This window comes from Oreochromis aureus, linkage group 1, assembly GCF_013358895.1.
Source record: "Oreochromis aureus strain Israel breed Guangdong linkage group 1, ZZ_aureus, whole genome shotgun sequence".
Taxonomy (NCBI): Eukaryota; Metazoa; Chordata; class Actinopteri; order Cichliformes; family Cichlidae; genus Oreochromis; species Oreochromis aureus.
Genome location: NC_052942.1, coordinates 37,825,444 through 37,841,227, shown reverse-complemented (window position 1 = coordinate 37,841,227; position 15,784 = coordinate 37,825,444). Strand labels below are relative to the sequence as shown.

At 40.6% G+C, this 15,784-nt stretch overlaps 1 protein-coding gene across 1 annotated transcript in view; it reads right to left on the bottom strand.

The window, feature by feature from the left end:
- Window positions 1-9,754: 9,754 nt before the first annotated feature.
- Window positions 9,755-15,784, bottom strand: part of mmp15b (matrix metallopeptidase 15b) — a 37,589-nt gene continuing 31,559 nt past the window's right edge. Inside the window, exon 10 of the mRNA XM_031739452.2 lies at window positions 9,755-15,639. Coding sequence (XP_031595312.1) covers window positions 15,131-15,639 — 509 coding nt within the window. The 3' untranslated portion in view covers window positions 9,755-15,130. The remainder of the gene's footprint in view (window positions 15,640-15,784) is intronic.

Here is a 15,784-nt window from a genome sequence, read left to right as displayed (position 1 = left end):
GGCTATGGATGGAAATAGTTTTGAGCAGCTCTTCGGTTAATTGTGTATTCCAGGATGACTCAATAACCCAGTTCCCATCTGACCCCTTTGCACTTTTTGTTTAAGCATTTGTGTGGAGGGCCTACCGCATTAACTGCTGTTCCAAGTCAACTAAACTGAAGTGAGTGATTAAGCACCTGTTTTTTGTTGATATGCAAGAAACTCCACACTTACAGATAATAGTCCCATATGATTATTTCAGAAGGACTCCATCAGTAACACTCTAAAAACTAAACAAGTGTAGCAGGTGTTCTGCTACTCTTTGGTCTAGTGGGTCCAGAAGTCCAGGAATTTGGACAGCAGATTGGCTTATTTCTGCACTACATTCAGACTCAACAAGCTAAACAAACACTTGTGTGATTCACATTCACATACATCCAGCCTGGTGTGACTATAACTGCTGCACAGCATGCATGTTGGGTTTTGAGCCTCATGTTCCCAGCCTACTACTCAAAGGGAACAGAGATTGATTAGTGAACTGGCATCAACTCTGGCAATCAACCCATCGAGCCATACTAACCCTCTCCTCCTGGAGCTGAGCAGAAGTAACATCCTGCAAAAATAACAACACAGAAGAAAAGAATGAAAAAGATAGATGGGGTCCAAAACCGATCCGGTGTATTTTCCAATGAGCAATGATCTTAATACATGTATTTGATAGCAACATTGCAGAAAGATGCTATTCATGTTCCTGTTTCTGTCAGAGAAGTGAATACGTTCCAAAACCTGCCACTGTGTTTCAGCTTTACAGCTTAGTTAAGAGATCATTAAGCAGCCACAAGTACGAATCTGCGTGTCCCAGTTCATTAACTGGGAAACTTGAAACTCATATTTTATGTGCTATGCTTACACCTCATGTCTTTTGCACTGAATGTGTAAGGATCTAGAACTACACCCCAACACTGAAGAGTTTCCAAAATGCAAAGTTATTTATTGAAAAGTTTTTTTTAGTTGTTTCTTTTATTTTATTACTTTGCAGTTTGATTACTTGGAAATTGCTGCTCTGATCATTTGAACCAGTTAAACCACTTTTGATTCTGAGTATGCATACATTAAACAAAACTATTCCCAAACTATTAATTTATTCAGGGTAAAAAAAAGTAACGTAAGCTGTATTGAGGAATAAGAAAGATTAGTATGTATGAATATCTATAATGCTGCATTGCTGAATCGAATGAGTGAATGAAGGGAACCATGAATGAAATATGTAATTATTTTTTATTCACTCACAAGCTGCACAAAACGTCACTCAGGGCTGCCCCTGGCCCGCAGGCCGCACTTTGAGAACACCGGTTCAGACATGTTCACTCATGGCCGATTTGGGACTTAGAGCCACCCTGCAGCAAATCTCAGTCAGTGTTGGTAATGTAGGATCAGTGTACACAGACACACACCTACACACACATAGACTGTGTTGTACACGGTACCCAGTCTATTTAAGCTGCAGAATTTCCCATCTCTCCTCTCACACTTCAGTGGTGCAGCTGCTCCGCATCGCTGCCTGCTGTTTCAAACCCTCCACTACCCCAGCATCCACTTTTAGGCTCTGGAAGATGTGTACTCATCACTCCCCAATTTCTATGTGCATCATATTTGTGGGGAGAGATGAGCTTTGAGCACAGAAGCCAAACTAACTGCTGCTTTGATGAATCGTTTCAGACTCTAGATGTAACTGAAATGTGCTGCTGCTCATCATCAGCACTCCTCTCTTGTATTGTGAAGACTGCTCTTTGATGCAAGCACGGTGCACTATCGCTCACACAGGTATGCATCTGTGTCCCCCGCGATGTTTTCCTCATTAACTTTATTGCATTCCTTAATTATATGAGCTTTCCTGCCAGTTGTTATGATAGCATCCACATTCTCCGCATACGCTTCCTAATGCTACGCATAAGAGAGATCAGCTGCGCACATCCTCACACAGATGCAGTTTTTATTATACAGATGGGGAAACTTCAGATCACAGTAAAACACAGGAGCAGGTTTGCTTCAACTCTCACCACCTCATCTGGCTTGTCTTTGCGATCTCAGCTTCACAGAGCACATCTCTGCACAGAATTTCACATCAGCCACTGCAGAGTTGATGTAGGATGTAATAAAAAGTTTCGACAGTTATATAAAGACAGTAATATAAAGTCAGGAGAATGCAATGACCAGGTAAGTCTTCCCAAGACTGTTGCTGAAATTCCCAGTGGATTTTTATGCATGAGCTGAATGTAGAAAGTTAGATATCTCCCCTTTTAAAGCTGTAAGTGAAACCTACAGGGTGATGGATTGTGGTTTATCTAGGACACGATGATGTAAGTCCATAATAACTAGAATGACCTGTGGGAAAGGCACAAGATTTTACTCTTTCATTTAAACAAAGTTTAATTGTCCTATTAAGTCATTATGAAGAAATTAGTCATCTAAAGTGAGCATCATTTCTTCACTTCCTCTTCTTCTTCACTGCTTTGATTCTGTGCAGGTTAAAAAAAGTTAAAAACACAAGAGACTGTGGGAAGCTCGTCTGTCTTCTGGACTCATTTGGTGTGGAGATGAGGTCAAAAATTTCTCTCAGGAAAGGAAAATGGACAAACGATGGAACTCTTGTGAAAAACTGCAGCAGTGTCAGCACCACAAGACACAAACCTACATGTTCGGTATCTCTAACGCTCATTGTTTTTCACTTTTTCTTGATTTTCACATAGTTTTTGCACATTCTAACTTGCATTTTATGTCACCTCACATCAACAGCACAGGTTGTAATTTTTTTATTTGTTTTTGGTTGTCATAATTTAGTTTAATAATCTCTTTGTGCGAAGATGACAGCTGAGAAAATGGTTCTGTAATGGACAGCAAAGGAAAATGTGGGCTTACACTAAAAAAACATAAATGACATACATAAAGGAGTAAAAATCAGTAATGTATAATTATCTATCATTACACCACATGCTCTGCTTTGCTAAATGTGCTTTTAAAATACCCACTCACCTGCGTGTGAGCATGTTAATTCACACATTCTTTGCCTGTTTTTACTTATAAGTGCATCCAGGTGTTGTATGTGGTCTCACGAAGGAGTCCAGATGTTCTCCCTCAGCAGCAAACTAAGCGACAAATCCCCACATCATGTCAAGCACAAAGCTTTAATATAAAATCCTTCACAGGTAAATGCTGAGTAAATGTCTCAGTTTAGGCTCAAAGTCTGGTTTTGGTTTAATTACAGTAATTATGTAACCCAGACTACTCCTTTGGGGAATCATACAGAATCATCAGCTTTAGTCATAATTCAGGACAGATCCTCTTACGGCAAGTAAGCTTTTCTTTTTTAAATTTAATGCAATAAACACTGGTTTGATAGCATAATATAGGAGGTACAACTGAAATAGGTTTCCAAGTAGCTTCCTGAATAAGTTTAAATTTAAGGTTAAACTTTAGCAGTGTTATACAAGGTTCTGCTTGAGCCACCGTTTGATTGCAAATGTCCAAGTTTCATTTCATTTCATTTTGTGACTGCACGGATTCATCTGCGAGACACTACATAGCAATACACCAACTGTGTAAGCATCCTTCAGGTGGAATCTTGTCCACAGTTTCTGCATGTGTAGCAAAATTAGGAGTAAAATACTCACTTTTCCTTTTAATGGCCTGGTACAGCATTTTTTTTAAATTATATACACACTTTAAAAAATTCAATAAAAAAAAAACAGCTCCAAACATTTCTGGCAGAGAAAAAAAGGATTAAATAAAAGGATATGGTAACAAGACTGGGATAGGATGAGAGGCAGCAGAGCACACTGTGGACATAGGTTGGCAGCCTTTGTTGGGCAAAACATGAATATTGAATATAAAATGTGTTTTATTAAAAATGAAAATGATTGAAATAAAAACAAAAATGTGTTTCATCATTTTAGCAGTGCAGTCAGCAGCACTGTAGCCTCAGAACAAGAAGGTCAAAGCATGCATGGGGTTCTTTCTGAGTGCTACGGCTTCCTTCCACAGCACACTGACCTGCATGTTAGGTTAACTGGTAATTTCAAAGTTTTAATGATTGCCTCTCTCTGCCAGTGTTGGCACTGTCATAGAATGGTGACCTGTCCAAGGCCCGTGACAGCTGGAATCTCCAGGTATCTCCAGGGAGTTGTGTTTATCTGAAAGAAGTTCATAGAAGTCTGGTGGATAGGTTTCAATGCTGTGCATGTGTCAGCAACCCAAAAAACCCAACACGGAAGAAACAGATAATACATTTTTGTTTAGCTGTTAAATGAAATTAGCTGCTAAATTCTGTGGTGCATTCCAAAGTGAACATTTGACATAAATACACTTTCACTCAGAAGCATTCCTACACTGTAGCTATGAGCTGCACCTCACGCTCCACCAGAGCTTTACAAGCATCAGGAGCACACTGACCAAAATGTTGGCAGGATCGCTGCACCCTTTGCTGCCATGAAGCCAGGACCAAAACACGCTACACTGAGATGTATTACAGCTCCAGATGTTACAACATTACCTCACCATTAAACATCAAACGAGAAGAAGGGAAAGAGATGTGACAGAGGGCAGGAGTGGAAGCTGTTCTTGTGGTGAAGCATTTTTTTGCTACATCACACATCCATGCACAGAGAGCCTTTGTGGATGTTCTGAAAAAGCTCTCGGCATAACAAAATGAATACCACTCTTTTCGGCTTCATTTAGCTTGAAATTGTTTGAAAGTGTTTTTCTATCTCGTGTTTCTCTTAATGTATTTTATTGGGTTTTTTTCCTAATATTGTTGCATTCTGTACATTCCTGATGCTTTTGTTGTAGCCTGCTTAAATGGTTTTACTTAATTTATGGACATTCATCCAGTCTGCTCTTATCTTCCCCTGCTGTATCTCATTATCTACCGCAGCAGATTTACCCCAGCCTCATTAAAGTTTCATCTTATTTAATCAGCTAATCTAAATAAGTTATGTCACACCTAAAGAAATAAGCCAAAGTACATTGTTCTTTGGATTTTTAGTGCATTACACACCCACATTACATTTCTTCACAATACTTTACAACAAGGGTTGTATATAAGTATAGTAGGATTTTTCTTTCCTGGGATAAATGTGAAGAATGAAAAGAAATAAAAGTATATAGTAATTAACTAAATTCAATACTGCAATGACTCTGAAGCCTAAAGATAATCATAGACACAAATATATTCAGTAAAAATACAAATAACTCCAAAATTATCAGAAAACCTTAGGACCATGACACTAAAGCATCATCAGTGACATGTCAGTGAGTGGATATCAGAAGACAGGATGGCACGACAGAATCCCAACCCACCTGCTATTAAAGAATTCTGTTTATGAGGGGCAGCCAATAGGAGGACAGCTGGCTCAAAGAGAGTGTGGCCCTAAAAGGAAGTGGAGCTAAACCTGCTCATTACAGACTGTGGTTACACTCAGAGGCTGCACTAAGACCTATGATAAATTAATAAAGATTATTTTAAACTGAAATAAATGAAAAGAATGGAAAATATAACTAAGCATAGTAGACATGATAGTCCCCCCTTTAAAAACTCCGGCAAACCTTCAAGAAGTCCAGCTCAGCAACTCGATTTAGAGGAGGTGAGAGGCTAAAGCTCTCTGTGTCCGCATCCACCTGCCAGTAAAAGCACCTAAAACCTAGATTTAAGTTCAATTCAGTTTTATTTTTATAGTGCCAACTTATAAAAACAGTTGCTTCAATAAACTTCAGTAAACCTTTAACAGGTGAGATTCCAATAAGGAGACATCACTTGGAAAACTGAACATGATTTAATGAGGTAGAGAAATGAATGTGTTTGGCGATTAGACTCTGATGACCCATCTTGGCAGAACCAAATCCCAGCGGTGGTAAAATTTAAGACAGGACCCCCCGGAGTCTAGACGCTGGTGGTGATGAAGATGAAGACTGAGGCTTAAGAAGAACTCAGGCTGAGGTGTCTGAGGGGGAGATGAGGAGGAGGTGGGTTTCATAAAAGCAAGTTGGAAAGGGTAGATTTAAACGATGTGAAGCGGAGGGCTCAAACAAGTCCGGTGAGAAGGTGATTGGACTAGAGTAAACATGTTAGTAATGAGATTGACAACTTGGGAAAGTGTTAGTGATGTAGAGAACAGAAAAGTAGCCCAACACCCAGGAAAGCAGGCAGAGTGATTACAGATCTTCCTCACTGAACTCACACATAAGCTTAAAAAACACTTACCTGTCATGCTGCTGAAAATGTGCTTTTTTTCCCTGTGAAAAGTTTGCTTTAGCATCGATATTCCTTTTCTTTAAGGAAAAGAATATATAATTGAAATTATAAACTACATTTAAATCTGTTAAAGCCCAGTGACACACAGGTGAGCCAATGCGATCAGGATACCCAACAGGTGTATGGCAGTAAAAGTCCTCTTAAACAGGTGGCACCACCTTCAGACTCCTGCAGCAGAGCCAGTAACTGTGGCTGTTACTGATTAAGTTCCTGTCCTTTAAGCATGTGTGTCTTATGGGCCTGAAGGAAAGTTATATTTCCACCTGGCGGAAAGAGATGACTGTAAGTAATTACGGCACTCCGCAGGGTGTACCTGGTGATAACTGTGGCAGACAGATTTAACAAGCAATCCTAGGACTTTATGTACGCAGCAGGAAAGCTTTAAAAGTATGTAAACACAGCAGAAAGCAAGCCACACTCAAATACGACGTACACACGGGACATGCACAAATTAAGCTTGTTTACAAAGTGCACAGAGGTATGTCTGATGAAGGAGGGAAAGTAAGTGTTGACAATGCAAAGTAGGTCATTATCCAGACAGAAGGTCCGTACATCAGTTAGGTTGAGATTAAAGTCAATTGTCAGATATGGTTTGTTAGATCACAAAGTGATGTCTTACTAAATATTAAAATTACTCTGAATTTTTAAAAATATCTTTCAGCATGCTTTGCCCACAACCTTGTTTTTTAAAGGCAGTGATCAACACGCATCAAAAATTCTCCAAAACCAAAAGGGACCCTACAACCAGCTAGAGAGGCAGATATTTCACTCAGCATTGAAATGAGTTGATTTTACACATGAATCAGGTCCGAGTCTTTTCCACAGTTGCTCTTTGACACATGAAGCACACAAGAAAGAGTGTTCTGCTGGATCCAGCGTGCAGCAGATGGAGCAACCTATAACCTCTCTTTGACAGTGACTCGCTCTGCTTTCATGTAGGTGCAATCGGACATCACACAGACTTTGTGGAAGCGAGCTGACGATGAAAAGAGTGTGGCTGTCACATCTAACTACATTGAATTCTCACACACGGTTACAGTTTTGCATTGGTCAGGCGGCCAGAATGACTGCAGATGAAGCCACTGTGGTCTGGGTGTGCAAAGGAACTTTTTGTTTGATTTTCTGCTGGCTTGTTTGAGCGTTTGATAACTCACTTCAGTAGATATACCATTTAAAAGTAGAGACTAGTGTTCATCTCCACTGAATTCGTTGGCATTTTCACAAATTAAAGGATCCATTTGTGACCTTTCTTTTTTAAACATTTCACACAGAAAAAAATGACTCTGCCCAACTCAGGAGACCAGGGAAAATAAAATCTGTCATAGAATATGTCCATTAGGATTTCAGGGTTTGCTACACAAGTGGTCAATTGGCTGGCATGCTAAAGCAGAAAAAACAGACAGAGGAAGAAAATCAATAATAATAATAATAACAAGAAAACAAGGTCATAGAAGCCTATCACGAGGAAACTGTGCTATGCTTTGGAGTGCTGAGTATGTGGACAATGGCACTAAGGAGAAAACACAGCCTATATCAACAAAGGAGGAAAAAACAGGTGCAGAATAATAGGACAGGGAAGCAAACAATACACACTAATTTAGATATATATTTTGGTGATTTATTGGTTACATCCTTTAGGATTTAATGTCATCTTTACACATTTTTAACATTACACCCAACAGTTGGATAGATTTTTCACTCTGGATTACTGTCGAGACACAGTGTCCACCTGAAACATCTTTGGAGACTACTCAGTGTAGCCTCCTTGACTAACCGATCAGGAAAATTAAGACAACAGAACTTTAATGTGCACTATCAGAAATACATTTCACTAAAATCTCCATAGAGGTATCACACCACAGCTTGTCGGACGTCAAGGTATCTGTATCATTTTTCAAGTATGAAAATGTGCATGTACGTTACCCAGTACTGAAAGCTGAATAGCCTATTTATACTGCTTCTTCAATATTTTAAGATAAAATAACTAAAGAAACTCCAAATCCAAAAAGAAATTTAGTAAAATATCAAATTTACTCTTCGATTTTTAGAATTGATAGTTTTCTTATTTATTCATGCATATTGTAAGCACTATTGTGTATGCTGGAAGCACAATGGTGCAGAAATTAGCACAGCAAACATGTCGATTGGTCAGGTTAAATTCATATGTACAGATGTGAGATAAATAAAACTTTAATTGAGAAGACAAGAGTCATTTCAGATCCACTTCAAACTTGTGTTTGAATGAATAAATACTGTACCTGTTTTAGTACGTTTTTTTTCTGTACATTAAAGTAGAAAATTATCACAAAAAGGTTCGTACTCTTGTAGTTTGTTACAGGTACAAACTACAAGAGTTAAAATAGTACGTCATGTTAAGGGTACGACCACAGATTGTATAAAAAGATGAACTTAGCATTAAATCAATTTGAATGCACAGTTTCTGTGTTTAGGTCATGCTAACACTAGCAGGCTTGGTTGGCAGTCTGCATCCATACATAAATTGTACTTACAGATGCATTGCAGGACACATTTCCCACTATTTATTGCTAAATAACAGACAAAAAAAATACCAGAAAGTACAAACCTCCCCTTTAAAAAACTCCCAATGGGTCATCAAATGGTCAATAAGTTATTGTACAGCTCCTCGTTTTGGCCCACCTGTTAATTAAAGCAGTTATAAAGAAGTTAATCATCATTGAATGTACTGTTGATAGCAAAAAGTAGATAGTACAGTTGATATAAAATGGAAAACTATCCATACAGATCAAAAATGTTCTTTGTAACAGGCTGTAAAATTGCTATTTGATACAGTTTAGTTGGGTGTTTTAGTCTGTTGGGACTGACTCAAGTCAAATGCCAGAAACTGCAGATTTTGACAGTTGGTTTCATTTTTCAGCTCTGGAAGTTGCCATTGGGTACAATGGCAGTCCTTTAAGGAGTACCGCTTCTGTGGCAAACTTTTGTAACCATAAAGGTACAATAAGGTGCTTTATTTTCTGAGTGTAGCAAGAATTTGGGGCAATTACACCTGCATGAATGAGAGTAGGTGTCACTTTATTTAGTCTTGCAGACAACTTGCTTGCACAAAAATATCTCATTAAAGTTTGCTGTCAGGCTGCAGTTCTGCTGTTTGTGTTGTGGTGCTTTGAACAATGAATTTCCTCTCTGTGTGATGACAACATTGCCTGTGCGGCTTCATAAGGGCTCTAAAAACTGCTTGCTAACTTCCTTCTTGCTCACATGGTTTCCTGGCAATCTGCCATGCCCCCCTCCCCTCTCTCCTCCTCCCCTCTCTGGGTCCATAAGGCCGTTGTGTTGCCTGTCCCGTGTGAGACAGGAAGCAAGGCCCTATGGACAGTGACCTCACCGCAGGAAGAGAGTAGAGGGTGTGTGTACTGTATGCGATTGTGCAGGATTGTAGTTTGTGCTGCCGCAGTCACTACACAAACAGAACAAAGACACAATTTGTAGATTTTCAGAGGAAAATTTTAATGTGTACATGTCCAGCATGGCTTGTTAACACACTCTACTAGAGGTGAACACACAACACAAATGTATAAAATCTTACGTTTCCTAAAGAAAATAAAAACACAACCAAACCCCCGAAAATTAAAATAATTGGAATGTTATTAACAGAAACAAATCAAGTTTGGAGAGAAAAAAAATGCACAAATCAAATCAAAATAAGACAAATGATCAAAGACAAACAGAGGGTTTTTTTTCCATCTAGTCCCACACAGGGTTGAAGGTTTTTTTTTTCTTTGTTTGTTTGTTTTTTCTTTCTTTTTTTCAGAAAATCACTGAAACATTATTCAGGCAGTAATGAAGAGAGATGCTGTGAGATGCCATGGTTCATTATGGCTGGTCAGCACAGAAGTGACTGAATCCTTCAAAATATACTCTTCTCTACAGTAGCTGCAGTTAGTGGATGGAAACAGTTTTCCTAAGTTACTCGGTTTCAGTGTCTGTTTGAAGCACGACGAGCGATGATCCGCTGCAGACGGATGCTGAAAGTCATTTGTCAGGAGCTGTTTTTGTTTCATTCCCGAGCTGAGCGGTCGGGTTTGCCGAGTGGTGTTTTCAGATGAGTGGTTTCAGAGTGGATGGGCTCAGAGAGCAAGCTGAGATGCACTCTGGGAAAAGAGAGAAGCATCTGGACAACCCACAATCCCCTTGGCTGGGGTCACTGTAAGCCACAAAGTTAACCCAAGACAAACTGAAACAGGAAAACAGTCTGTCAAGTTCAACAGATTTTGTTTTAATCTTTTTTAGTTCGTTATTTATTAATCTGTTTTTCCTCCTAGAGTTTGGGTTTTGCACAGGGCTGATGCAACGACTTTTTGAAGCTTGCAGTGATTAGGCAGTGCAGAGATACACTGTGACAGTGGGAAGCTGCAAGCTAAAAAGCACACTGTGTGGAGAGAGAAGACACGGCTACAATACAACCTGGCTTCAGAACGATTGTGGAGATTTTAACAGATGTTCATTAAAAAGAACAAAACATCAGGGCTGAGTGAGAAATGCTTAGCGTGCAGTCTTTACAGAAACACATCCTGAGAGAGATGAAAGCTCAGACTGAGATCAGCACATCCTAACCTTACCTAAAATTTGCATTAAGGGTATGCACTTCAAACTGAACTTCACCTTTTGCAAGCGTTGAATCTGAATGTGACATCAACAAAAATCAAAGCAAATCGCTCCAAAGTGTTAAAAGTTGCTGAACAGGGAGGTGGATCTACCAGCAAGCTTTGCTGTGAGTGACAATAATGTGTTAGTGTGTATGTATTAGAGAGACAGAAAATAGGGGGAGGACAAAGAGAGTGAGAGAGAAGGCCATTGTTTTTATTATGATCCCCTCGGGCTTTGAGGGCTGGGCCGAGCGCGGAGAGACGTGGAGTGTGGGAGATTTACAGTCAGAACACAGGCCTAGCTTATAGAGAGGAGGGCTGATTAACTCAACACCTCTAAACGCACACAAACGAGCATCAATCAGCCCTGACAGATCTCTTTCCTAACCTTTCAATACTTCTCTTCTGCTTGGTGTCCTGAGACAAATAAACTGTATTAAACCCGCCAGTGTCCCCTCACAGAAAATCGCTTAAACTGCTGAATCACCAAAACTGTGTTTCTGCGTGAGGCAAACTCAGGTGCACTCGACCTCTCTTTCAGACTTTTGAAGTGGTTACTTTAGCTTTGAAGTGGTTAACTCCCTGTGGGCTCTGTTTGGAGGTTATAGAGGAGAATAGGAGGCTTAATAAAGAAGAACTCCATAAACAACTGGGTGTCTAGCGCAATGAGTAGGCACTTTCTGAGTCTGTCCAGACGCTGGGCTGTCTGAGCGCTCATTGATGTGCCTGAAGGACCAAATGGAAGAGCAGGACAGTAGAGGAGAGGGGGAGGGAGTGCTTTTAAAGCTGATTAGCTGCGTCCGCCAACCCCTCCTTCCCCACAAAAGCTTCATGATGAGGAGATGAGGGATGGACACGGGACACCGTTTCCTGGCAACTGCTATCGACCTGCCTCAGATCAATCTCCAGACTTCTGGTGACGGCTGAGTTTGCTCTTCCTTTTCCTCCTTTCAGTACGGGTGTCCTGTTAACTTCAGGTCTGACTACTTAGGTGTCTCACTTTGTCCTATCTTCTCCTAGTGGGAGGCCTAGCAGAACAGCAGTATCAGGTTAGGCCAATGCACTTATACCTTTATCCATGGACAGAGTGCTGGTGCCCAGTTTAGAACCAGTTTAATGTATTCCAACCAAAAAATGACAAGTACTGGTGCCAAAAAGCTGGCACCAAACATTGTTTTGGATATGACAAGGTTCTACAGAAAAATTCACCCATGACTGTCTGCCAGAATATCCGCAACACTGAAATGACCCCAACTACTATTCATAATTTTTTATAATATTTGATTCTTCACCTGTGGAAATATGGGGTTTATTAAAAGGCACCAAGGAAGAAATGGCTCTGCACTGCACTGACATGAGCACTGGATCCATGGAAAATAAGTATGAATGCTGCCAATAAGGAGGCTCTAAAGCATGCATGTGCTTATACAAAACTACAAGCGAAACACTTTGACAAGCTTTCTTAAACGAGGCCTGTCACCTACTGTAAGCGAAAGTTTCCTCTTTGGCCAGCACTGTTGCTGAACTTGCAAGGGAATCTGGGTCACATGGGCTGTTGCCAACTCTCTCTCCCTCTTCTCTTTGTCTCCTCCTTCTTCCCACCCTTCCTTATTCCTGAGATCTAAACTTTGCAAGCTCAGGGAGACGAGGTCAGCCATGTTCCCTCAGTCCTCCTTCCCCCTTTCCTTTTCTCAGCTGCAAGAAATTCAGACTCTCGTTACCCTCCCCATTTGTGTAACCTGAGCTGGGTGAGCTGAGCCCACCCCCCACCCCCCAGGTCAGAGTGGCAGCTTAGTTCTAAATGCTACCTCAGATAAACCTTCCTCCAATTTATGTTTGAAGTCAAACCTCTGAACACTTTCACTCACACACTCATTTTATGCCTTATCTTCAGGCATAAATTCATCATGATGAGATAAATTGCTGCCATTACGAAAAATGTTGACTTTAAAAGGTCACTACACCTGGTTTTAGCCTTTCATGACTCTTTATCAGCGTAGTCACCATTTTACACCAATTTCCAATGTGTGTCTGAATGCACTGACAAAGACTGAGAACTCTGTGTAATAAAGAGGCAATTTTCTGTGCATGGCTTCTTGAAAGATGAAACGAAAGCCGACTGTTTTGACTCAGTAAGGTCAAAGTTTAGTTTAGAGGTTAACGGCATTTGCGCACACCTGCTGTTATTTGATGAGGAGGATTAGTCTGTGTTCACATAAGCCCTCGTGGCCTGAGCCCACCCTGGTGCTTACAGTAAGACTGCATATCATCCCAGAAGTTTCTTTAAGAAATACTAGCAGTAAAAGATGCATCATGTACTGCATGGCAGACGAGCTGCAATCCGTGAATGCTCTGTAACAGCCTTAGCTTCGTTTCCCCCTCATTTTATGTCTCTCGCACACCCTCCTGTGTTATTTCACAGTGAGCTGACTTTGTTCATTAACTATTAGTCCGTCTCCTTCACGGCACAAAGGACAGGTCTTATTTTTGACATAAAAGAGGCTCTCTGAGAATTAGCCCCACAGTTGAGAACTAAAGGAAGAGGTCCCCTTTATAGTCTATTTATCCTTTCAGCCAGAGAGGTCTTTAACAAGCTTCCAAATAAGGGAAAGAAAGAAGGCAGACCTATTGTCCATCAGTGTGAACACAAGATATGGAAGGCGGTAGTCATCTTAATTTATTTGCAGTGCCAGTGTTTCTATCTGTTATGTCGTATATTGTAATGTAATCATAAGAGTATATGGGCTGATATCAAAATGACTACATGATGGCCTGAAACCTCAGTGAGACAATCACACAGAACGTGACAGTCACTATTTCACTATTTATACATAAAACACTGTGGAAGTTAATATTATGTTTATCTTAAGGCAATCTTAATTAATGGACAGGAAACCAAGTGATTGCTCTCTCTGTTGATTACATAACTATGTGAATGTGTTGCTAGTCAATTCTGTCTACTGGCATAAAAAACATAAAATGGCTGAGTGCGGTTTAAAAGCTTAAAAGCTTTTATAGCTGCCGGACTGGAAAACTAAATCTTTTCCGGAGACAAAAGTGGATATAGACATAGACAGAATAACACTGTGTGTCTGCAGAGTGCATCGATTTGTTTGTCAATGAAGTTAAATAGCCAATTGTCAGTCTTAGGCTACTGTATCATATACCTAGCAAAATGTCATTTTTCACTACTTTGCATTGTCTAAATAAATAATATGTTCACTAGAACCACACAGGCTGACTGAAGGTTACAAGAAATTAAAAGTATGTAATAGCCGCACAGCTCTGGCTTCATTATCTTGTTTGTTTAAACCCTGTTTGACTGATATACATGTAACCTTCTCAGATCTCACAGTGAATACAGAGTAATTATTAACATAAATAGGAGAGACTGCAACAATAAGATTTAATGATTTAAAAACAAACCTGCCCTCCTCTGACTAACAAACTGAACTCTGAATTAACCTTCAGACTTACAATCACACCCTAATCACCATCAACAAGAGTCAAAAAGAATAATATCTGAGCTCGTAGCAGGTCCCAAAACACCTCTTCAGAGATTCTCCTGCAGAGAAAAGGAAAGACAAGAAACACGGAGCTGATGAGAGGACGGAAAGAACCCTTCTGGACCCCACTTGAAGCACTGTGGTCTGTCTACAAATCTTTTTAATGCTTTGAATTTCTTCCTTTTGTGGCAACTGAGATAGCATAAGCAGATGTCAGGTTATCAGCGAGGAAAAAGCCCCTACGGAGATTAGGGGAAGGAGGAGGGCGGAGCAGAGATGTGAGAGAGAATAGACCGGCCTTCCTGGCTTAGAAGTAATAATAACAACAACAACAAAAAAGTCACATAAAATGAACCAAAACAAAAAGAACAAAACTATGTGCAAACTTCTCTCATATAAATAGTCTACAGTCACTGCATTGTAGAGCACCATGGGAGACAGGAGGAGGTTAGAGAGGTGTGTGTCTATGTAAGTGTGTGTGTGTGTGTGTGTGTGTGTGTGAATGTAAGACATAAGTTACGCTCGCGTCTAGTTTGTGTGTGCCTATGTATCATTACAGTATTTGCATGGATCTACTACCACAGAGCTGCAGGAGCCACTGAGCACAGAGACTGGAGACAGATGGATCACTGGGAAGAGGGCTAGATTAGAGGAGGAGGGGCATCTAAGGTTTAAATCAAGTTCAGCGTTCAAGGACCTAACATCAGGGGTCAGACCCAGTCCTGAAGTGAGCGTTTGCAGTGCACCAGCAGGCGTGGCGCCCCTTTGCTCTGCAGCGTGTTGATGATGGCATAGATCAGTCCCAGGATGCACAGCACCAGAACCAGTGGGATGGTTACCATCAGGATGCTCATGGTCCGCTCCTGGCTGTCGTCCACCTTCAGTACCACGTCCACCTCATTGGTCTCCTCCTCGCGTCCCTCGCGAGACTCTTGATCTTTGTCACCGTCTGAGCCTTTGTCTTTGTCCGTTCCTCCTCGATCTGTTCCGTCACGGTCTTTGCCCTTGTCACCGTCACGTCCTGCATCGGGGTTAAATGGCGGTCGGCTTACGTCTGGGTATTTGCGGCCCGAGTCTGTGTCTGTGTCTCTGTCGGGATCCAGGTCCACGCTGCAGCCCATGAAATCTCTCAGGATGGATTTTGGATAGCCCGGCTCGCTTTTCATACGGTGGTTGTCAAACTTCCAGTACTTGGAACCCTTATAGAAGTAGGTGTATGCTGAAATATAAAAGAAGAAAACATGAGCCCACAAAAGAATGTTAAAGCATGACTAAAATAATAATTTGAGTTTTTGAGAGATCTTTAAAGAGTTACCAGATAACTGACAGCTGCACAGATTAAACAAGATATTTGTACATCTTAG